The sequence below is a fragment of the Bombus terrestris genome, chromosome 10, assembly GCF_910591885.1.
Source record: "Bombus terrestris chromosome 10, iyBomTerr1.2, whole genome shotgun sequence".
Lineage (NCBI taxonomy): Eukaryota > Metazoa > Arthropoda > Insecta > Hymenoptera > Apidae > Bombus > Bombus terrestris.
In genome coordinates, this window is record NC_063278.1 from 19,680,877 (window position 1) to 19,706,693 (window position 25,817).

A 25,817-nucleotide genomic window follows, 5' to 3' on the forward strand; every position below is an offset into this window, starting at 1 on the left:
GTAAAATGTTTTTTTAACGCAGGCTAATGTTTTATTACAGGAATTTTCAGTACGAATAAATATTCCGAAACTAGTACATTGAAGAATATTGCTCGTGCCTTTGCGGTTGAAATGAAACAATGGTATTTAAAAATCTGTCAATATTCTAGGTTGTTTTCTTATTTTCATTCCATCTGTATCCAAATCGTTAATTCAACATGGGAACGAAACTACGTATGTGTATGAGTAAACATTTACAAAAGTAATGACTTACGCAGTTGATTACAAACGTGCTGTGGAGATCTATCGTTCTATCTTTGTCATTTTGTATAAAGCCATTCTCGGCAGCCGATGTGAATCTAAATCCTATAAAGTTCATTGTTCGTATCGTTGTTTGAGTCAATTCTGCATGACTAATTGCATGTGGAACCCAATGGTCGCTGATAAAGACAAAGTTGAGTCTATTCCTGAAACCCGTTGCTCCAGCTGATCTGTCTTAGCGATCGTGGGACTTTAAGTCCGTTTCTGAAGCCTCTTACTTCAGCTTAATCAGTGCTTTCGGTTAACTGTCTGTTCCTGAAGTTTGATGTTCCAAATGTTCGAACAGTTCTAACACTGGAATCCAATACTTCAACCAGAGAATTCCGAAGAAGTCTTTGATCGTAGTCAGTGATTGATATAATCACTTTCGTCCAATAAATTAATCATTCTACCTTTTAGTATCGTTTAGTCGTGTTCGTTGCACGTCTACTAATTTTCACCTAAGAATATGAAAATTTAGCAATAACGGGAAATCCTCTGTACGTTTTGTTGGTTTCTATGGAGCCGTTAGAAATATTAGGTCATCCCATAAGTTCGTGCCGACTTTTGTGTATACATTTCATGTGTCGATTTATAAACATACGGCGATAAGGAACCAATGCACTTGAAAAATGGGAAGAAGTTGTACAACGAGAGGGGGATTACATTTTTTTATGAAACTGAAAGGTATGTAAACAATCTTAATATCCGAATCTTAATCTTAATATCTTAAACAATCATATATAACCGCTCGAAAACGAACTTATGGGATGACCTAATACATTGTCCCTTTGAAAGCTCTAGATTTGCGATATACTAAAATGTATAACGATAAATAATGCAAAACCAACTGAAACATAATTGCGGAGTTTTACGTATTTGTAGAAAATTTAAACGTGCAATGATACACACAGTGCCATATTACATAAAAATGTACGAAATATCTAAAGTAAAGTACCGGTTATTATAGTAAGTGGGTAGAGAAAACCACTGCTTAGGACTTGCTTCTTTTTAATTGTATTCATAAAAATATAAACTTGAATAAATGTCAGCAGACTGATCGAATGACCGAATCTGTATCTTTATCCGCGTAAATATAAAGTTTTCCAAATTTCACTTTTATTCGTCAATGTTTCTAATCATATGATAAACCATATTAACGATGTGCTCCAACTGAGTTCGATAAAACGTTTAACTGTATCGATTATAGATCGTGTCTTAAGACTGTCTATGTCATTTTTTCTAAGTAACATTTTATAGTATCACTTTTTGTCTTTCTTAAATTCACTCTACCCCTTTTCAAGTTTAATTATTTTCCGACAATATTTTAATGTATCGGTTTCGGTTTTGATCAGAATGTTGTATGTATGATCGTTTATATGACTGTTTACTCATTGCAGGCAATTTTCCTTAAAAATTCCCGTGCGCATTTGGTTATTGCCTGTGGTTCTATAGAAATCGCCAGCGATTTTGGTTCTCGAGTTTGTGGAGTGGAGGTTATAAATATGGAGATTCCACGACGAAATACGAATTCCGCTACTTTTTTCTTCCTTCGGTTAGAATCTCGAACGTGTTCGGAGTTAGAACATGTTACTTTCTTCAAGATTCTTCGCTATTCCTATTTCTACGGTCAAATTGTTGTTTTGAACTTATGATAGCTTCTCTAATTATTCCTTTCTCTTTACGTATATGATTATTAATGGATTGATAATGTACTGTGAGGTTTTTATATTGGTATCTAAGGTCTTTCATGAATTTTGACGTATAGCAAACATGCAATATTTGAACTCGTGCTTATATCTGGAATACAAATTTAAGTTGATAAATTGATACAAACATTCGGTTAATACATAATATAGTTACACCTCTTAGGCGCTTACCTACTTTGTTGAAGGGGTAGTTTTAGCAGAAATCATGTTTTTCTCCGAATTATATCTTTTCAATTAATCAATATGTTAACACGAAAATTGCTGGATATATTAAGGAAGCATGAACTTGTTTCAAAAAGAGATTTAAACACTACAGGGAAGAAGATAACTTTATCAAAAGTGCAAAACGTGAATTTCATTTCACACTCACATTAGATGCAAACTTTAATATCAAATAGTGGTTGCCTTGAAAGGGCAATTATGAAAAGGTATATATATCAATGATTTTATATGTTTGTGTTTGATAGACAAATGAAAAATTTGGATATTATTGTTGAACATAGGCTCCCAAAGGATCTACCCATCATCCTCATCGGTGCATCTGTTGGTGATAAATTAGCACAAAGTAACATAATTGGATACGCTATTGTCTACCTTCTATTTGGGAAAATGGAAAAATTGTCCTATCACAAGATTCTTAATCAACCCAGAAATATCGAGAATTATATCCACAAAATTTGTCTGACTATGAAGGAAACCAAGTCGTAATTAGAAACATCCTCCCTAAAATAACAGTTTTATTTAACATTTAAATATAGGTATATTTTGTTAAACAATCTAAGCTTCTACTCGAACGTTTAGAAGATATAATTAGATCATACGACGATAATGCTGAAATCAGTCTAACTGATTGCAGTTTTACAGCAAAATTATTATCATTTGCTTCTAATCAACTTTCATCTCCCGCATTCCAGCCGATGATTATTTAAGCATGGCAAACATTCGGGATTAATACACTCTCTAATATCGTAAGTTTTAAAAATGTTTTAAAAATGTGTAACAACTAGCTGTGACAAAGTTAGTTGCAACGAGCTATGTGCGATTCCGTGTAGCTATGTCCAGTATGAAGAAAACCTACTTTGCATTTATCACATTTTTGATCCTTTATTATATTTGCACTAGTCGTAATATATAATTACGGAATAAAATTTCATAATTATTATATAAATTCAAAAAGTATTTGTGAATTAAAATTTGAAAAAGTAAAAAATATTATATTCTTTATAAGTTTTTGATAAAAAAGAAAAAAATTAGAAATATGTTGCACAGGTACATAAAGTCACAAATAGTGTACATGTATACGTGTAAAATAAAAATATGCAATGAAGGGGGTGGACAAAAATATGGAGTAATCTTCGACTTAGGGGACGCAAAATTATTGACTTTGTTTCTAGTTTCTTATGTGATTCGAGTTGAAAAAGAAGTTTTTAGGTGATGAATTCGCTAGTTCAAAAGTTATACGTACATAAAATACAATATTTTAGCATATTTGACAGATTACTTTGACGCCATATTGGCTTCTACCTATCATCTGTTTGGTTCGCATAGATGAGTATTGAATCAAAGTTGGTCGAAAATTAGTTCTACCGGCGTATAACCGGCCGCCGCGAGGTGGCTGAAGAGTAAAGAGACCCAAACCTAATCCAATTCAAAATCCCGCCGCAAAATGGCCGCCACCTACGTGCTAACTACTGTCTATAGCCAGTGACTCCATTCGAATCATGGCTCGAAGCTAATATAATCTGTCAAATACGCTAAATAATAATCAACACAACTTTTCGAATACGCTAAACCTGCTCGATTCTATTATGAATGCATATTATATATGTAGTATCTTAATGGGTCTTAGAGGAAAGGACAAGTAATGATGTTTTGATTTAATTAATAATATTCGAAGCAAGGAAATAATTACAATGCTGTCGTACGTCTTATTTTCAGACGCGGCTTTCGACTTCCCGATTCACACCCTTCGGCTTCTACACTCGCTCGCTCTCGCTTCTCAATTCACACTCTGCACACCTTTTGCATCCGTCCTCTCCGGCTTCTCAACTAATACTGTCTTTAGCGTCTCTTTTGTCTTTTCCCGTCGTTCGAGACACGTGTCCCGAAACGCCCGTGGCCAGGGTCACGCAGGCCCTTTCCACGAAACTATCCACTTAAAAAGAACCGACGACACATTGATGTACCCGACGATGCCGCGGCTCTCGCGACATTGTTTACGATTCGGCCGATATCTTAGGCCTTTTGTCCACGATACTACATATATGCATACTGTTTGCATTAATGGATTCAACACCTTAAAATTTGTATTTTCAAAGTTTATACACCGAAAATTACAAGATTACAAATACAGAAGTCAATAAAAGATGCTCAGAATATTAATCTAGAAAAAACCCACAAAGCAAAAAGAATGTTACGAAAAGATATCATTTATACCCTGTGACATACAAAATTTGGTGACTGGGTAAAGCATCAAAATCGGCCCCAATTCGGGCATAAAAGACATTCGCGCGACATCAAGTCGTTTATCGTTTTACTACGCACTGGACCCCCTTTTACGCCGAATGCGCCGGCCAGCCACGTGCGCGAGTCTCGAAGAGTTCTTTGTCCGTACAACCGACAGAAATAATATCTCTGTCAACTCACCGCTCAAGGAAACTCCCGCTGCACGGTATGCATCCGTGAAAATCGTCAAGATGCTATGTCATAATTTTCCGCTCTATCAATTTTGATATGGACGGATGACGGACGAGGGTAGGGACTCTTTGCAGCGCTTCACTTTCTCGCGACGTATTCACATTTACCGAACTGTCTTGTTTCGATCGAGAGTTCTACTCGCATTCGCACTACCAACGCGAATGACCACACAGGCATCTCCTCCTTTCTTGTACATGTGATCACTCTTTGATAATTGACTGAAACATCGATTACTGATCGAACCACAATCGCGGTGCGGCGTGCTTGGTGATTCGCTTTCGCAGTAACTGCAAGCGTTCCAGTAACTGGCCATGGGCCTACGACACGACGCAACGGTCTCTTACAGTTACAAACGATGTACAGAAATAAACGTGAAATTCAATGCCATAGAAATTTCAAATGTGAAATTTTTCGAGTACCACGTTTTGGGAGTTACCTGATTCTCCATATCATTTTCATGTCGCGTGCGACGTTATCGATTTAGTATAGTACTGGTTTGAATGAAAATTAAAGTCTTGTATGAAATTATAGATAAAATGTCGTATATTAATAGTTAATTTTATATAAATATAGTAATACTGTATATTAATAGTTAAATGATTAATTTAATTAATTTTAAATAAATCTTTAATCTTTTAATCCTTTATATTTCCATCTTTGTATCCTCAAATCAACTTTAATTATGCATTATTAAATATAGATAGTCCGACTTACAACCAGAAACTTGTAACGCAATTTATCGATAACTGAGACAAACAAATTATACTCAATGAAAAAAAAGGAAAAGAGCAATGAAAGGAATAAAAAGAACAATGAAAGAAGCAAAAGATCACCAAAATCATACTTTTGTGAATAAATACGTACATGAATCAAGTACTCGATCTTTACCAATAAATTAACTAATTAACGCTTAAAATATACAACGGGATATAAAATCAAAAATTTGACAATAAAACTTGTCTTAAAACTAAGTTGCACCTTTAGTGAAGAAGAGGCAGCTCAAGAGGTAGGCTCGTTACAGGGACTATGTGTCCTATGCCTCGGGAAACGTGTTAAATATTAGATAAAATAAAATAAATCAATAATTTAATTGTTATAAATTAATGGTATTGTTCTACATTAATAGTTGGATTCTTTTCAACTAACGACATCATTATTATAAATTAATAGTATAAACGTCATAAATTAATAATTGATATAAATTAATAACGCAATCAAATTAAATAATTTTCTAATTTTTAATTGTAAATCTGCGACTTTAATAATTCATTGCAATAATCATAATATTTCTTGTTCTCTGCAACTAAATTTCTTGTTCTCTTCTCGAAAACTAAATTTACACTTCACGTATCTGCTTCATATGAAATGTGAAGAAGAAATCGGCGAAACAAAAACATCAAAAGTAAGTACAATTACACTCAACGCTTTACCTAGTTTTGAGGTCTACGGTCAATTCAAAATCATTTCATTACAGATCATTGAATTTTTCCTTATCAGCTCCAACGTGGAACTTAAAAAAAGTGCATTGAACTTAAAACAACTCAAGGTTACCTGGATAAGTCAGAAAATATGATACACGAGAAAATCTAATTGCTACCAACCCATGAGTTCCGTCAAATGCTATACAATTCATACAAAACATTTTTTATTACAATCATTAGGTAACGAGTTATTTTGGATGATGTGTAGTTCTTATCGCTTCACCCTATACATTTATGAGTAATACTCACAGTTATATTTAATTACTGTAATATTCTAGTTGTCGCATTTTTAGCAACTAATTTTGACGCGAGATATTTCCAATGTAATTTTTGGACTCAGAATTTGTTCGGAATTTTAGAGGCCCCGGCGGCTTTAAAACCGATAGTAAACAACGGAGAAATGCCATAGCTGCGGAACCATACCGTCTTACTAGCATGCCGGGAAAGGAAATTTGCGTGACAAGGAAAAAATGGAGTCATCTTCGACGATAACTATCCGACGAGTGCAAATATTTCGTGCCCGATTCCAATATATGTCGCTTAAATATTTGTCTGCAAATCACATCAGCTATCGCATGTGCAAAGTTCATAGCGGATAAAAATACCGACATTCGAATGTTATTCCAACGGCAGACTTTATGTTTCAACAGCGTTTACCTTCTAAGAAAAGCATTTGAAAATGAGGAAGAGAAAAGATATATTTGCGTCATTTCGCGTCGCTCGAATTCTGGAAAGATGTAACTGCGGAAACTGCTGTAAAAATATTCAGGATGTTTACCATGGCCATTTACCAGCTCTTGATGCAATAAAAAAATGGTTTGCGCAATTCAGATGTGCGCAATTCCAACTGGACGAGCAGCTATGCTTGGTCGACTTTCTTTGATAGACGATGATATTGTGCCCAATTAATTGTTAAGTAATCTCCGAATTTCAATTGAAGAAGAAGCAGAGAAAATTTTGTTTGTATAAAGAGCTGCTGCACCGTCTAGATAAACATCGCGAATATTTTTTCCGGTAATTCCCATCGTTACAACTTTTCAATAAGACGCAAATGAATATTTTCTTCGGCCATTGTCTTCAAAATCTTTTTTATCTATATCAAATTTTTTTTTGCAATGCGTAAGTTGCCAAACACAAAAGTTTTTAGCTGAAATAACGATTGAATATCGCTACTTTTATCCGCTATGCAGTCTGCATATACAACAGATACGACATGCAGAAAAATAATTTAGTGCATCAATTAGAGTCGAGTACATATGTTTGCAATAACCCAATATTTATCAAGCAATATTTAGATAAAGAACCAAACTCTTTTCGCAATTGTTACAATCTGAAATACGTCAAAATATGTTTGCAGCATCTCTATATACCTAAGATAAGACACATACTATGCCCTTTACATATTCATGAAATTTCTGATGATACGCAACAGTTGCTCAGAATTCAGTATTTATGCAATTGCCAGTACAAAAACGCTCGTCGCTTTGATCTACATCGTATCGGGTCCACTCTTTTACGTTCGATGTTGAATTCATGTATATATACTCCAAATTTCTGTATTTTCTCTAGTACTTGATTTTTTGATTATTTATAATCTTCTAAATTCTGAGACATAATATCCACATGTCCATTGTAAGTTTATTGGTATCTTAAGATGTTATCAGCCATTTGTGTCTGTGTCACCACTATTTTACATAGCTTTTCATTTTTTTCCATCAATTGTATAAATAAAAACAGGGAATCAGACAAGGGAACATCTCACCTATTTCACTGACACTGAGATATTTCATCAAAATCAACATTCTAAACGACTCTCTTTTTAATCGCCGCTCGACTTTAGTTTCCGAGTTGTAGAACAATTTATGTTTAATACTAAATGTATTATTTAATAACATATTTTATGAATTTTTGTACAGTAAATAAATTTTCAGTAACGGTAGGTACATTGCTTATATTTTTGACCAATCGAAAACGAGAATATAGCGCAACATTGCATATATCAGTCAATTCATCGAATATTACTTCACGCTAGCGTAACAACAGAATGCTTCAATATCATCTAAATTGGCGAGATTTTATGATAATAAAAAAATAATTACCAAACAAAAAATTCTCTCTGCGACAACCTACTAGACCAAAGTAGATTTAACAAAGTAAGAACCAAATCCCCTTAGCATCCAAAAGGACAAATGATGGTACTATGTTTATTAATCATTTTCTGTTACTTCGTCTTATGTTGCAAAAAGATGGTTCGTAAGATATGAGAACTTAATATTACAGATTGATAAAGGATTTCGGAGAAATACAAAATGGATGTTGAACGGATTATTTTTGGAGGAGTACAATCTGACCCGATCATATCGGTACTTTCGATGCTCTTAAGTTTGTCGCTATATGTCATATATTCGAATGTTCCTTACTCTTCAACGAATGTTCCTTCCAAATTACTATTGCCATCTTACGATTTCATAGTCGTAGGCGGTGGTTCTGCAGGTATGTCTTTTCATATTGTCCATACGAATTTCGGTTTTAAATGTGATAAAAATGTGACAAAGATAAACGTACCCGTTTGTTTACATATGAGAAAGAGCATATTATTTCTTGTACGATCAACTGACACGAGAATTTAACAACTTATATATTTTGATATTTTACCAACGCAAATTTCATATAATGTATAGTATCATATATATATAGTATATTAATGACGCTATGCATCGTTTGTATGTATTAACGATTAGATTTTAACTTTTTGTTTTCTTCATATAAACGTATTTTAGGTTTGTTTTGTAAACTATTTTAAATTTATCGCCAATTTCATTTCATAATTTGGACAAATTGTCTCTTTCTCTGTGTTTTGAACGAAATTACATAATTTTTTAATTTACAAATATTTGTAATCTCTAATTAGATTCAATTATTTCGAGTATGCTCAATTTATAATGCTCTGTCAATTTACACGATTACAGGAGCCGTTATAGCGAATCGCTTGTCCGAAATAGAAGATTGGGACATACTCCTCCTGGAAGCAGGTGGCGACGGAAGTGCTATATATGATATTCCTTCTTTAGCCGACAGTGTGCAGCTCTCCGAAATCGATTGGAAATACAAGATAGAACCTAGTGAAAATTTCTGTCGAGGTAAATAATACCGAATAATACCTAACTATAATAATTATAAGTTAAATAATTACAAAATAATTAATTAATTAAATAATTACAAAAGAAACACTGCAATCACCCTTTAAGCGTCCAAGTCAAACGTTTTATTTTTAACGACGTAGAAAGTAAATTAAAGAAAGGAAAGATAAAATCATGTTACGCTTGGAAGGAATTATAAAATGCAATCTATGACAACGCGAATAAATAAGTAAAGCATTCCAAAACATTGGTACATCACCGTCTTTCAATTCTAATAAATTCTACGCTAAAACTACCTAAAGATGACAAAATAACTAAAAGGATGAATAAGAGATTCTCCTTTTTACAGTTACTAGAAACATAGAAATATTTTGGCCAAAAATAACATAATTTCCATTTTGATGGAATATAATTGTGTAGATTTATTTACTTTAGTAATATCGCGTGGATTACACTGTTTCATACATATACAACATTTAGAAACATTAGGCGATTCCTTCTTAAGATAAATCGAAAAATGTATTGCCGAATCCAAACAGATATAAATGAGAATAAATAACCAACCTAGTTCAATATACAAATTATTCGAAATGCGTTCGGTGTACTTTACGGTAAATTATACCCATAGCGATGGAAGACGGTCGTTGCCTCTGGCCACGTGGTAAAGTGCTCGGAGGCACCAGCATGGTAAACACTATGCTATACGTCCGTGGTGCCAAAAAAGACTACGACATCTGGAAACAACAAGGCAATCCAGGATGGTCCTAGGAGAATGTGCTGCCTTATTTTTTAAAATCCGAAGACAATCGAAATCGCTTCCACACAAACACACCGTATCACTAGTCCGGGGGCTACCTTACCGTCGAGAAACCTCCATTTCACACTCCCCTGGCCGCTGCATTCATTCAAGCAGGCCAAGAAATGGGTTACGAAAATAGAGATATTAACGGAGAACGACACACTGGGTTCATGAACCCTCAGGCTACCGTCAGACATGGAAGCCGGCAAAGGCCTTCCTGCAGCCAGCCAGGTCACATAAGAATTTACAAGTCGCTATGAATGCGCATGTTACTAAAATTTTAATAGAACCATCGTCGAAGAAGGCTTATCGTGTAGAATTCGTTACAGATGGAAAGACATTACACGTTCGTGCTAACAAGGTGATCGTTTCTGGAGGAACTATCAATAGCCCCCAGTTGTTGATGTTGTCGGGAATAGGACCTAAAGAACATTTAAAGGAACACGATATACCAGTAATTCAGGATTTAAGAGTAGGCCATAATCTTCAAGACCATATAAGTGTGGGGGGCCTTACGTTCTTGGTGAATGAAGAAATTGCACTCGTACAGAGTAGGTTGAATAATATTAGCAACATACTAGAATACGTCATATTCGGAGAGGGTCCTTGGACTACTTTAGGAAATGTCGAAGGAGTAGCTTTTATCGATACCAAATATGCGAATGCCTCCGACGACTTCCCAGACATACAACTGCTTTATTATTCATCGGGACAGAACAACGACATCATTAGAGAGACTCGTGGATTGACCAGAGAATTCTATTACGCCGTGTATGGAGAGCTTCAGGATAAGGACGTGTGGAGCGTGTATCCTACGTTTTTAAGACCGAAAAGCAGAGGTGTTATCAAGCTTCGAAGCAACAATCCTTTCGATTATCCATTGATTTATCCGAATTATTTCAAGCAGCCAGAAGACATGGCAACATTGATCGAAGGAGTTAAGTTTGTGCTTGAGATGAGTAAAACTGCTTCTTTCAAACGTTACGGGAACATAATGAATCCGAAACTATTCCCAGGTTGCAAGCATGTTCCTATGTATAGCGATCCTTACTGGGAATGCATGATCAGATTTTATCCCGCGACTATATTTCATCCTGTGGGTACTTGCAAGATGGGGCCTAAGTCGGATTCAAAAGCTGTGGTAGATCCTTGGCTTCGAGTTTACGGAGTTACTGGACTTCGAGTCATAGATAGTTCGATTATGCTAAATTTAATCAGTGGCAATATCAATGCGCCTACTATTATGATCGCAGAGAAGGGTTCAGATATGGTAAAACAGAAGTGGTTGAAGGAACGGGATGCAGGTGAACAGTTGTAAATTGATTTACGGTAGAAGGTACTTCTGTAATATTATTAGATAATAGAAAGTTATTGTTTCTAATTGAAAAAAAATTTTCTTATGAATCAGCGAACTACAAGTCAGAAAATGGTCATATTGTGTAAAATTGAACGATCAAGCGACCCTGTGTAGTGTGATACTCGATCGCAATCATATGAAGAAGCCTCGTTCGAATAGATTATTAAAGTAGCTCGCTATGTATCGCCACGTTTACAATACAAAAAAACAGCCAATCGGTTGGTCTATTCATACTGCGTCGATTATTCTAATAATTTTCAGCTTGAGATTATAATTTCTTCGAACAAGAAGAAATTAATTGCTGTTTCATGCAATTGCGATTGAACTTCACTTATGGTAGCTTCGTTTGATCGTTCGATTATATTTCATCCGCCTCTCTTTCGATGTTATCAATGTGGATGTTTCGAAATGTAGCAAATCTAAATGAATATCCTTTATTTAGCTGTGATGGTATTTCTGCCGAGAAGCAATCCAACAACCACTTCGGTGACCAATCTGACAATTTGAGGTTAATTTTACTGCTAAGTGTTCTTTGGAGCTTGCAATCTGATCTGACTGGAGTATTTTCTTAATAAAGTCTCTCTTTCTCCCTTTCGAATAACATTCAAAACCAACCTTTAGCTATTTAGTTTTGATACAGTTCTAACCTCTGAGCGTCCAGTCATATGTTGATTGTCGTCTTTTATATCTGTAGATGTCCTCTTCTTGTGAATCTTTGGGTAACATTAGGAGATATCAGAATTCAACATTGGGCCCCTATCATACATACAACATCCTTTACTATAACCAGGAAAAACAATTGCTATCCAGGCACTAGGCGCCCTGAGCGTCTACATGATCATAGAAAGAAAACCCTGTCTTCGTAGTGTACAAACGCTCTGAAAGCGTTCGTGTATTCCCTTCTCTTAAAGGGACAGAAAAAGAAATGTAAACTACTTATTCAGTAAAATCCTAGTCTGTGAATTTTCTGCTCATTCTGCAGTTTCTATAATTGTACATAAAACAACTTTCCTTCCTAATGAAGCTAATGTAATCGCTTGTTTTGCGGAATAAGCACACGAGTATACGGATAATGAAGATATAAGTAATTGACTAACCTTGCTTCTTACTATTTTACGACTTCATAATTCCTGAAACATTCGCAAATAGTTATTGATAACATTACAGTTTATCTGAATTATAACTGTGCTTCCGTAACAGTTTATGCGATAGTATTGGTTACCGTATCCGGGTATGGGTATGGGTATGGGTACCGTATCCAGCGGATGGGTATAGTGAGTCACCGAAACCAAGCTCTCATCCCCTGTATTCTGGATTTAATTACTGCAATTTATTATTATGTATATATGCGAAATATACTTTTGTGCTCAACTTAAAAACAGATTCATTGAAAATTATTTCAGGTCATTAGTACCGGTTTCATATTACGTTAGCTCAGTCTTTATCTAATTCATATACATTTTATCTCTGCGTTATCAAGATTCGCTATCTCTCTTGTCAATGGTTTATGCTAAATGACTTGTTGTGAACTATGTCAAAACACCGCCACCTACTGCGAATTGAAGAGAAATGGTAAAATGGTTTGATTACTAATCGCATTCACATGTTTTCTATTTTTATTCCTGTATCCATATATGACTAGAAGTGTTTTTGCTAAGCAGACTATTGAAAATTGTACTGTTGGTGCAACGAAATAATCGTATAAAGAGATATTTCTACAAAATTATGTTGTTGTTCAAACCTTGAGAAAAATTTCTGATGTGTCGATTACGTAATTATGCCGTTTTTCATGTGGCGCTATAATAGCTCAGAATTCAGTACTTAAGCGATCGCTAAGCAGAAGCATTCCTCGTCTTGGATTACGCGTCACCGGATCACTCTCTTAGGTTTAGTGTTCAATCCACGTATGTATTGCATAAATTTCTGTATATTCGCTAATATTTTGCCATCTCATTAACTCTGATCTGTTTTTTAACAAATAATATCAACATCTATACTGTAAATTTATTGTCGTTTTATTCCTTTCTCAGCCATGTGTCACCATAACTTCAATTAACTTCTTATTTTTTTGTCATCTGTATAAAAAAAAATGTGATTATTCAGAGACGGAAAAACTTAAAAGAATTCGATGACATCGAAATACTTCGTCAAACTCATCATTTTGAACAACTTTCTCTCATATTTATAATCGCCGCTCAGCCTTGGCTTGCAAGGGACAAAGCAATTTATGTTTAATACCATGTGTGTTGTTTAACAATTTTGTAATTTTTTGGTTACAGAACGATTTTCTTGTGACTAGAACTATATTTATAACATTTTTGACGCATTGAGAATCAAATAAAGTACAACAGTCGATATAGCGATCTAATCATCAAAGATTATTTCATGACACCTTTTATTAGAATAGCACAATCTACAAACCGTCGCTCTTTCTATTTTAATTGCACGATATCGAAAGTAGTGGCTCTTTCATCAGACAGTTAAGTTTCAGTTGCTCCATTTAAGCCTACTTCAAGACGATGAGATATCGTCACATAGATTTAAATGAAATATTTTGCGAATTTCGTGAAGGCTGTGCAACATCGCAGCGGTTGCAGGTATAGAAAAACGTTGTTCAGGATGTTAACCTTGAAAACATGTTTCACTGGCAAAATCATTGCGATATACTCATTAAAAAAAAAGAAAAATATTAGTTTCGCTAGATCCTAGTCGAGAAAAGTAGCTTTAAGAATGAAAGAACCAAAGCCCCTTACGGCCCGAAAGAACAAATGATGGTGATATGCACTCAGTAATAATTCTCTGTCACTACGTCTTATATTGCGAATAAGATGTTTGGTAAGGTATCAATCCTTAATGTTACAGATTGATAAAGGATATCGGAGGAGAATAAAATGGGTGTCAAACGTATCATTCTCAAAGGGATGAAATCGCATTCGGTGCTACCGACACTCTTAGGCATGTCGCTGTATGTCATCTATTCGATTTTTCCATACTCTTCGTCCAATGTTCCTACCAAATCATTACTGCCGACCTACGATTTCATAATCGTAGGCGGTGGTTCAGCAGGTATGTCTTATCACGATGCCGAAACAAAGTTTCGTTAAAAATCTTATAAAAGTATACCTAAAACAGCCGCAGCTGCGTATGTGCGTGCAAAGAAGAAGGCATTGTTACTTGTATAATCGCGCAACACCAAAAACGTTACGTACTTCCCATATATCGATTTTTTCCAAATTTCATTTTCCGATCTATCTATCTATCTATCATAGACATTAGTGATCATACGCGCTATTTATATACATTAATGAAGAAATTTGATCTACAATTTTACAAAATTTTTTACAAAATTTTATATACATTAATGAAGAAAAATGGGATCATTGTGAAAACATTGTGAATTTATCGCGAAGCATTATTTCTAATTTCGACAATTTTACTCCCAATCTCGATGTGTTGATGTAAAACTACAAATTTCTGATTTGAAAATATTTACAACATCTAAGGAAATATTTTCTTAGGCATGTTTTATTTAGATACTCAATGAATTTACACCATTGCAGGAAACGTTATGGCGAATCGCTTGTCCGAGATAGAAGATTGGGACGTACTCCTGTTGGAAGCAGGAGCCGATGGAAGTGCTATATATGATGTTCCTACTCTTGCCCCCACTTTGCAAGGATCCGAAATCGATTGGAATTACACGACGGAACCGAACGAAAATTACTGTCTCGGTAAATAGTATTGAATAATAAATAATTATAATAATGATCGGTGCTTAATTACAATAATAATACCAGACACTCTAATCATTCACGTTCAACGCTTTATTTTTTCCATTGAAAAAGAAGGAATTTGAGAAAAGATAGATAAAATATTATCATGCTTAGAAGGGAATATAAAGTTCTACCTGTGGCAATGCGAATAAATGAAGCGAGTAAATAAGTAAAGCAAATTCTGCGTGCATCATAATCTTGCAATTGTAATGAATACTAGCACTAAAAAGACGTGAAAATATCGGACCAGAATTATCTTTCGAATACAATAAACAGATATTTTAGGCGCAATTAATGCTGAACAAAGTTTAGATTGACATATAATTATATAGATCTATTTATTTTAAATAATGACATTTGATTTGTATATAGAACTTACTGTATTTTATATAGAACTTACTTATTTGTATATAGAATATATACTGATTTATATATAGAACAGTCAAATATATTTGCACAGTTCTTGTGTTAACATAAATCGAAAAATGAATCTATCGTTCATTCCAAAGAATGAATGAAAGAGTGAATCAGTGACCTTCTAAAATCAATATTCGATTACGAATTACTCGCAATGCTTCCAAAGTTCTTTTGTAAATTATGTCAACAGCGATGGAGAATCGTCGTTGCCACTGGCCACGTGGCAAGGTGCTTGGAGGCTGCAGCGGCATAAACTACATGCTCTACATCCGTGGTGCCAAAAAAGACTACGACATCTGGGAACAACAAGGCAATCCAGGATGGTCGTATCAGGATGTGCTGCCTTACTTCCTCAAATCCGAAGACAATCGAAGTCCCAAATACGCTAAAACACCGTATCACTCGACCGGCGGGTATTTAACCGTCGAAGAACCACGATGGCGCACTCCCCTGGCCGCTGCGTTCATTCAAGCCGGCCAAGAAATGGGTTACAAGAATAGAGATATCAACGGAGAACGGCACACTGGCTTTATGATTCCTCAAGGCACCATTAGAGATGGTAGCCGCTGCTCCACAGCGAAAGCCTTCTTGCGGCCAGCCATGTCGCGTAAGAATTTACACGTCGCTATGAAAGCACATGTTACCAAAATTTTAATAGATCCGTCAACGAAAAGGGCTTACGGCGTAGAATTCGTTAGAGACGGGGAAACGGTGCGAGTACATGCCAACAAAGAAGTGATCGTTTCTGGAGGAACTATCAATAGCCCCCAGTTGTTGATGTTGTCAGGGATAGGACCTAAAGAACACTTATCGAAACACGGTATAACAGTGATTCAGGATTTAAGAGTGGGCCATAATCTTCAAGACCATATAAGTGTGGGGGGCCTTACGTTCTTGGTGAATGAAGAAATTGCACTCGTACAGAGTAGATTGAATAATATTAGCAACATACTAGAATACGTCATATCCGGAGACGGTCCTTTGACAACCTTAGGATTTAATGAAGTAGTAGGTTTTATTAATACCAAATATGCGAATGCCTCCGACGATTTTCCAGACTTACAAATACATATTTGGACAACGGGGGACTTCACCGAGAGCAGTAGAAAAAGTTTTGGATTGACCAGAGAATTCTATGATGCCGTATTGAAAGATGTTCACAACAAGGACGGATGGAGTGCGTACCCTACCCTTTTAAGACCTAAAAGCAGAGGGATTATTGAGCTTCGGAGCAACAATCCTTTCGATTACCCATTGATTTATCCGAATTATTTCAAGGAGCCAGAAGACATGGCCAAATTGATCGAAGGAGTTAAATTTATAGTCGAGATGAGTCAAACTGCTTCGCTTAGACGTTTTGGGAGCAAACTGAATCCGAATCCATTTCCTGACTGCAAGCACATCCCATTGTATAGCGAGCCGTACTGGGAGTGCATGATCAGATCTTTCCCCTTAACTGTAGCACACCCCGTGGGTACTTGCAAGATGGGGCCAAAGTCAGATCCACAAGCGGTGGTTGATCCTTGGCTTCGAGTTTACGGAGTTACTGGACTTCGAGTTATAGACAGTTCGATTATGCCAAATTTAATCAGTGGCAATATCAATGCGCCTACTATTATGATCGCAGAGAAGGGCTCCGATATGGTCAAAGAGAAATGGTTGACGAAATTAGACGTATATCAATAGCTGCTATTGTAAATTAATTTTATGCACCTGTTTGTACTATTGCGTGTATTTATTACATGAGCGAAATTATTTTAAATAAAATTTGATGGGTATGGTACTTCTGTATTGTAGTATCGTGGAAATTTAGGTATACATTTTTCCTGATACTATTTATAATTTGTAATTTATTTACAATAAATTAGTTATACAGATATTAATGAGACAGAAAACGATGATTGTTTAATATAATACTAAATGTAACAATCTTACTCTAATTCGACCACTCTCGCAATTAAACAACTCCAACAACTCAATCTCTCAGCTACGCTGGTAACTCACGCAACTCGACAACGCTGACAACTCCACTCTCAACAATACTAACACCTCTCGCAACTCGACAACGCTAACAACTCTACTCTTCGACTCCTCGATTAACTCTGACCTCTCGACTCATCTCACTTCTCGATCAACCGTCCAACGCTTCTCGATCAACAACAACTTTTTTAGATTCAAACCGTCCTCCTCCGTTGGCGTTATTTTTTCCCCTCTCAAATTCCGTCCTGTTAACGCTCCACAAGAACTAGGTGATTTTAGTCACATAGGTTTTTTTCCCTATGTAAGCTAACAACGGAAGGACAGACGACATTGTTTTGATCGATTTCTAACCAGGCTTTTTCCTCACGATACTACAGTATTTTAAAATGATTTCAGGGAAAATGTTTTTGACACGACTTAGTGGATTGTTAAATTAGTTCTCACTTACTGTAAATTTCGAGCTATCGCGGGGAGACGCGGTCGTTAGAATACGCGTCAACGAGAGTCGTAAATTCCCGTTACGATTAGAATAATCGACACCACGAATAGTTCGATCCCCGTATTTCGGTTAGGATAATCGGGGTGGTTGATGCGGTATAACACTGAGAGTCACAGAATTATAATAATGTATATTTCCAACACTTAGTCTACACGATTGAAAAGATATCAACAATTAACAACCTTATCGCACGCAGATAATATAGATGTATACAATATAGAGCAAGGCTCTTACAATTGAGCTTAGTCTCTTGGTGGACGTAGCACGATATGATACTTAATAGAATAAGCGAATGTTTGGCTCAATGTGTTATGTTCGACGCGTCACAAGGAACTGATCGACTTTTGATGATTTCTTTGTCTCATCTTTAAGACGACCCCCACTATACTTAGGTCACGCCACCGTTCGCGCCTATGATCACGTATGTCTGTTCTTGCGTGAAAAACGTAACGGACCAAATTCGACGTTTCGAGAACTCGTTGCTTGGCGACAGCTATGGGCTCGTCGATACATTGTATATGATCCGGCGGTCAGATAAGACGATCTGACTGAGACATTGTAGGGCCGCGAGTGACGGTTAGAAAATACAGCCTGTGTTAAGCCTCGTGGCGTAACACTTACCGATTACCGATATGAGTTGTATCCCAATCGACGCATCGTAACCCGATCTGAGCCCTCGCGAAGTCGATGAGAATCCGGGCTGCGTCCCCTTGCTGCCGCTTCGAGGTTACCCATCTTCTCTCATAACACCTATTAGGAAGGCGTCGGTTTGGGGGAAATGTCATCCGATTTGAGCGAGGAAAGTAATGCCTACATTTGTGCCAACATACAAAAATGAGTGTGATGAGTCTTGTGCGGAATTTTACTGCAAACTATCGTCTTGCGATATATTGTCTCGCGGGGTATTGTCTTGAGAAATATTGCATTGGCAAGTATCAGCGGTGAAACTGTAGAGCCATTGCTTCCACACGGATTTCGATGATTTTTTAATATCTTGTTATTTTATGATCCGGAACAACTTTAACAAAAATCTACAGACACCACTACATTGAATTCTGCCTATAATTATACGCCCGTAAAATCGTACGCGTTAGTATTCGTTGTTAAAAGCTGGACAGAATTACCTGACCTAGAAACCTAACACTTAACTTCTGTTTATGTATACAATCGAGAGTTGGACGAACTTGGATAAAGATCCGTTCAGAACTGTATATGCGGAACTATGAGACAAGTCTGCTATAATTGAATTAAAAGTCAATATCATCAAAGAGCTGGGTTTGAGTTTGGGGTAGGCTTTACAATCTGGCCGTCGTGAAGCTGGCTGACAGTATTTGGATGGAGCAATAAAAATTCTCCCAGTTTTTAAAATAATATCAATTATTCATGTCCCTATTAATTTGATAATTAATTTGTACTTACCTCCACAAGCGTTATTTTTTTAGAAGCGTCCTGCAGTCGAAATTCGGGGATTACTTTGCAGTAAATTGAGCACAATGTCATCGTCTACCAGAGAAAGTCGGTCAGAGTGTGACTGGTCTTGCAGTTTGAAATCACCACGTCTGAATTTTGCAAACTATTTTTTTATGCTGCGAAAAGCTGCCATACAGTCGTGGTAAACATCGTGAATATTTTTGCAACATTTTGCACCGTTACATCTTCCCAGAATTTCAGCAACATGAAATAATGCGCAGATAAACCTGTTGCTCGCTTATTATCAAAATCTTTTATTGCATTGTAAAAGCTGACAAAACACGAATGTCCGCTGTTGAAACAACAACTGAATATCATCCTCTTTATCTCAATTATATATGGCACTTGTGAACAAATAATTTATCTTTTAGAATCAGGCACGACCTTTTTACTGATCCAATATCCACAATTTGGACAAACCATCTAAATCTTCTCGCAACAGTCGAGATCTGAAATGTATCCACGGTTTACATAAATTAATCGCATCTTTGTTTACCTTAGATAAGAAACGCACATATGTATGTAATTCTGACCTGATGCAATAGTGATACAGGATATAGTATTTAAGCCATCCCCAAGAAGCGTTCGTTGCCATTGTTCACGTCGCATCGAAGCACGCTCTTAGGTATGGTAAACATAATCACCCATATATGAAATCGATCTCTAAATTTCAGTATTTTCGCTAATACTTGGCTATTACATTATTTCTGATCTTTTACATCTTACCACATAATATCCACACCTATGCTATAAGTTTACTAATACCACATAGATTTCTCTTCTGTATTTGTGAAGTGTTAAAAATAATTAGCTTTCTCATTAATGAGTTAAGTTTAGGTTGAGCTGTATAAAAATGAAATTGTGTACTGCAAGATGAAGAGTAATCATAACGTGAATTTCATTAAATTATTTTGCGAATATTTATCTTGGAAACAAAAATCGAGCACCACCGCGCCGGTGGCACGTATATGAAAAAGTTGTACAAAACGTCAATTTCGGCAATATGTATTAAGGTCATCGAAATTAATGAATTGTACACTTCTTAGAATAATTAGCAAACAAGATATTTGTTTCTACAAACTTTGCTACAAACCATTGGAGTGTAGTAGATTGAAGAATGTAAGAAACAAATACCGATCGTGTCTGAAGAGATAAATAAGGATAATACATGTTTATTAATAATTCTCTGTTACTTAATATCATAGATTGATAACGGAAATATAAGTACAAAATGGATGTCCAACGCATCATTTTCGGAGGGATGAAATCACAACCGATTACATCGATCATTTCGATGCTCATAAGCATGTCGCTATACGCTATCTATTCGATTGTTCCTTACTCTTCGACGAATGTTCCTTCCAAATCGCTATTGCCAGCTTACGATTTCATAGTCGTGGGCAGTGGTTCTGCAGGTATGGTTTTTCATATTATCCACGTGAAGTTCTGTCCTAAAAATTATAAAAGTGTGTCAAAGATAACTGCACCGATGTGTTTGCATGCGAAGAAGGTCGCGTTATTGCTCCTAATATGATGGATAGATGCAAAAAATTTAACAATTCACACATCCCGATCTTTTGCCAAATTTTCTTCGACGACACTGTCAATCCACTGGATACATTGTATGCAATGTTGTGCGTTATTTTAACATCTAATTTCCTTCGTCTAAATATATTTTCCGTTTACTTTGTAAACGTACTTTTGCATTATCGTGAATTTCGATTCGTAGTTTCGACAAATTATCTCCCTTCCTTGATGATTTGAAATTAGACTACGAACATTCGACTCAAAGATATCTGGGACATTAAACTGGATTAAGATTTCATAGATATGTTTTCTTTAAAATGCTCTGTAACTTTACACGATGACAGGAGCCGTGGTGGCAAGTCGCTTGTCCGAAATAGAAGATTGGAACGTACTCCTGCTGGAAGTAGGTGAAGATGGAAGTGTTGTCTATGATATTCCTTCTCTTGCCGACAATCTACAGCTCACCAAAGTCGATTGGGATTACAGGACGGAACCCAATGAAAATTATTGTCGAGGTAAAAAGTGTCGAATTATACTGACTTACAAATAAAAACAGTAAGTAGTTAATTACAGAAACAATACTGCATCCCCTAATCATTAACGTCTAACGTTCTATTTTTTACGTTGAAAAGAAGGGGACGTAGATAAAATTATATAACGCTTGGAAAGGATTATAAAATGCAACCTAAAGCAATGAGAATAAACGAAGTGTGTAAATAAGTAAATCTTCCTATAACATTGGCAAATCATCACAATTCATTTCCAACGTAAATTGTCACTAAACATACCAGAGAAGTTAAAATGACAGATTTGAAATTTTGTATTCTACAATTACTAAAAACATACAGGTATTATTGCTATTAAGGTTTTATCTCATAATAGAGAGAGAGAGAGAGAGAGAGAGAGAGAGAAAGGAAATGGGTGGATGAATGTATAACAGAAAATATATATAAACAAGATTAAGTATAAGTACAATGTGTATACTAATCCAGATGCGCACAATAGTAGCGTTACTTTACGAAAGAGCTTCGAAGCCATGGGTCTATGGGTATTAATACAATTACGAAAAATTGGCTTGTCTGTACCCCGCCGCATCATCTGTGAAAGGCATGATCTTAGTAAGGCTATGAGGCTGAGAGGCCCTTCAAATTGATTTAGTGTTAAACAATACTCAATGGCTTCGAAGACTAAGAAAGCTAAACACAAGAGATGATGTGCAGTTTTATATGGAGTGGGACCCACTTCAACAATTGCCAAAATTAATATTGCTTTTTTTTAAATTTACGAATTTGCAGGCTTATTAATTTCAAGTAACACCACTTGAATTATATTGATTTGCATTTAGAACCAATAGGTAGATTTCGGCATACCTAATGTCAAATCTAAAACGAAGAATGAATCTATCGCCGAACCCAAAGATATATAAACGTGAATTCATAACCAAACGACAACAATATTCGTTTATGAATTATTTACAACGCTTTTGATGTACTTTAACGTAAATTATACCCACAGCGATGGAGAATGGTCGTTGCCGCTGGCCACGTGGCAAGGTGCTTGGAGGTAGCAGCGGAATAAACTCCATGCTTTACGTCCGTGGTTCCAAAAAAGACTACGACAACTGGGAACAACAAGGCAATCCAGGATGGTCGTATCAGGATGTGCTGCCTTATTTCCTCAAATCCGAAGACAATCGAAGTCCCAAATACGCTAAAACACCGTATCATTCAACCGGCGGGTACTTAACCGTTGAAGAACCACGATGGCGCACTCCCCTGGCCGCTGCGTTCCTTCAAGCCGGCCGAGAATTGGGTTTCGAGAATAGGGATATTAATGGAGAACGGCAAACTGGCTTTATGATTCCTCAAGGCACCACCAGAGATGGCAGCCGCTGCTCTACGGCGAAAGCCTTCTTGCGGCCAGCCAGGAAGCGGAAAAATTTACACGTCGCCATGGAAGCGCATGTTACCAAAATTTTAATAGATTCGTCGTCGAAGAAGGCTTACGGCGTGGAGTTCGTTAGAAACGGGGAGACGTTGCGCGTACGTGCCAACAAAGAGGTGATCGTTTCCGGAGGAACTATCAATAGCCCCCAATTGTTGATGTTGTCAGGAATAGGACCTAAAGAACACTTATTGGAACACCATATACCAGTGATTCAGGATTTAAAAGTGGGTCATAATCTTCAAGATCATGTTGGAGTCGGAGGACTTATGTTCTTGGTGAATGACGAAATTTCGTCCATAGAGAGCAAGATAACTAATATTAGCTATATCTTAGAATACGCCATGTCCGCAGATAGTCCTTTGTCTACCATAGCAACAGTGGAGGGAACATGTTTTATCCATACCAAATACGCGAATGCCTCCGATGACATCCCAGACATACAACTGCATTTTATGTCATCGGGACCAAATAGCGAAATTTTTAGAGAAGATCGTGGACTGACCAGAGAATTCTACGACGCCGTATATGGAAATCTTGGTGGCAAGGGCTCGTGGAGCGCATTTCCCGCGCTTTTAAGACCAAAAAGCAGAGGTGTTGTCAAGCTTCGAAGCAAGAATCCGTTCGATCATCCATTGATTTATCCGAATTATTTCAAGGAGCCAGAAGACATGGCGACATTGGTTGAAGGAGCTAAGTTTGTATACGAATTGAGTCAAACTCAATCGTTTAAACGATATGGAAGTAAAATGAATCCGACACCATTTCCTGGCTGCAAGCATATTCCCAAGTATAGCGATTCTTTCTGGGAGTGCATGGCCAGATTTCTTTCCGTGACTATATATCATCCCGTGGGTTCTTGCAAAATGGGACCTAAGTCGGACGCGAATGCCGTGGTAGATCATCGACTTCGGGTTCACGGAGTTGCTGGACTTCGAGTCATAGACGCCTCGATTATGCCAAACCAAGTGGGTGGTAATACCAATGCGCCGACTATTATGATTGGTGAGAAGGGTGCCGACATGGTAAAAAAGGATTGGTTGAAGAAACAGGGTTCGGATTGATTACTACTTTGGTAAATTCATTTTAAGCGACTGCTAGTAGTATACCATTACGTAATAAAAACATACGGTTTTGTATTGAAAATAAATTTTCATTATGTATCGCGTATGGCGAAGTACGGTTTAAAATATAGCCTTGTTTTATAAAATTGGACGATCAAACGAAATTAACGTAAGTGAGGTTTGACTATAATTATATGAAAAAACTTCTTTAGAATATATATCGTAATGCTCCATCTGCCCTCTAGATATCATAATGTTTAAAGTAATATGATCGCACGTACTTTGTTAGGATAAGAAAAATGTTTCGTACATGTATAATAGTATAAACTATGTGTTATGCAATAAAATAGTTATTACAATAATTTGTCTTTGATTTCGTCATGTATCGTGCGAACGTTGACTTTGATATAGTTGCTTCTCCAAAAGGAAGTGTAGTACAGTAGAATACTATAATAAGTTCAATGCGTCGAGGCGATAAACATAAGCAGAGCGAGAGTGATACAGTTGCAACTGTTGGCTGCCGACTGGTGACATTCGAGAAATTAACATTTTGAGTAACTTTTCTTATACATGTATCTGTCGGTCGAAAACTATAATTCCTAAGGAAAAAAAACTATAGTTTCGAATATAGTTTTCGAAATATTTGCAAAAACCATTGATAGTCGGCGTTGGTTTTTGCGTATGAAAACGATAAACAACGCTCATATAAACCTATCCCTTATCTGACCTGATTTTCGACTTTTAGCGAGTTCTGTGTTGAAATAATTTTATCTGATGATAGAAGTAGTTGTATTAATTTCGCCTCCCCATTTGCGAACAGAATTCGTTATCTCATGAACAATACCTGGACAAATGGAGAGAGCAAGACGGACAATGCTAAAACCATTCTTGTATTCAAATCCAAGCAGGTCATTATGAACACTTCTTAAGAAGCTACGCAGAGAGAGTTTGTTAATGTACAAATTCACTGTAACTCGAAAGCGAGGAAAAATAGGATATGTGTTTGCAACAACGTCCTTTCATCTGCAGAATCCACAGCCGCATCGGTTTCCTGATGCTACGAGAAATTCTACATAATTAAGGAATACAATTGCATAATCATTATAGAGATTGGATATGCAGTATAGTGAAATACAGTTTGAAAAAGTGAAAGTACTGTATTTACTATAAGCTTTCCTAGATTAACTAGAAAGAATAGAAATATGTGGTAGAGGTACATAACACCATATATCTTGTGCACACATACGTGTAAAATAAAAATGTACACTAAACAATAAAAGATATATTTCTGCGTACATACATTTACAGTGTACCATATCTAAACGCAATTTGAACTTCAGGTGAGATAAATAAAAAAAATTCATAGTCACTATCAGAGCCGAAAGCCAAGGTTCCTCTGTATTCTACTTATTTTATTTACATCTATTTAGCAAAAATCCAAAAAGTAAATAAAATTATGGAACGATGTTATTTATACACATTTTTAGGGCCGTTGTCGCTGGTCTTTGACACCATTTTTCTAGCTGTTATCAAATTTTTATTTCAGCTATTAGGAGGTAGAGAACTATGAATTTCCAACTGTTATTTTTTCAATACTGATTTTATTGGTCGTCTGGACAACTTTCCTTGTCGAAGCAAACGATTAAAAGTGGCTAAAGTCATAGTTTTTCAGGACTACCGA

The 25,817-nt window shown here is 36.2% G+C and overlaps 1 protein-coding gene and 1 pseudogene across 2 annotated transcripts; both read left to right on the top strand.

The window, feature by feature from the left end:
* The first annotated feature begins 9,934 nt into the window (after window positions 1–9,934).
* Window positions 9,935–11,423, top strand: LOC100649985 (annotated as a pseudogene).
* A 1,727-nt stretch (window positions 11,424–13,150) lies between these two features.
* Window positions 13,151–24,151, top strand: LOC100650106 (glucose dehydrogenase [FAD, quinone]-like). Of its 2 annotated transcripts, none has more exons than XM_048409238.1 (4): window positions 13,151–13,366; window positions 14,325–14,528; window positions 15,023–15,193; window positions 22,644–24,151. In XM_048409238.1, exons 2-4 carry the CDS (start codon window positions 14,354–14,356, stop codon window positions 24,134–24,136), a joined length of 1,839 nt encoding a protein of 612 aa, XP_048265195.1. In that variant the 5' UTR covers window positions 13,151–13,366; window positions 14,325–14,353; the 3' UTR covers window positions 24,137–24,151. The 2 variants fall into 2 exon arrangements, with proteins under 2 accessions (XP_048265195.1, XP_003403320.2); XM_003403272.3 differs by lacking the exon at window positions 22,644–24,151 and adding an exon at window positions 15,843–17,534 and having other exon boundaries at window positions 13,155–13,366.
* Window positions 24,152–25,817: the final 1,666 nt, after the last annotated feature.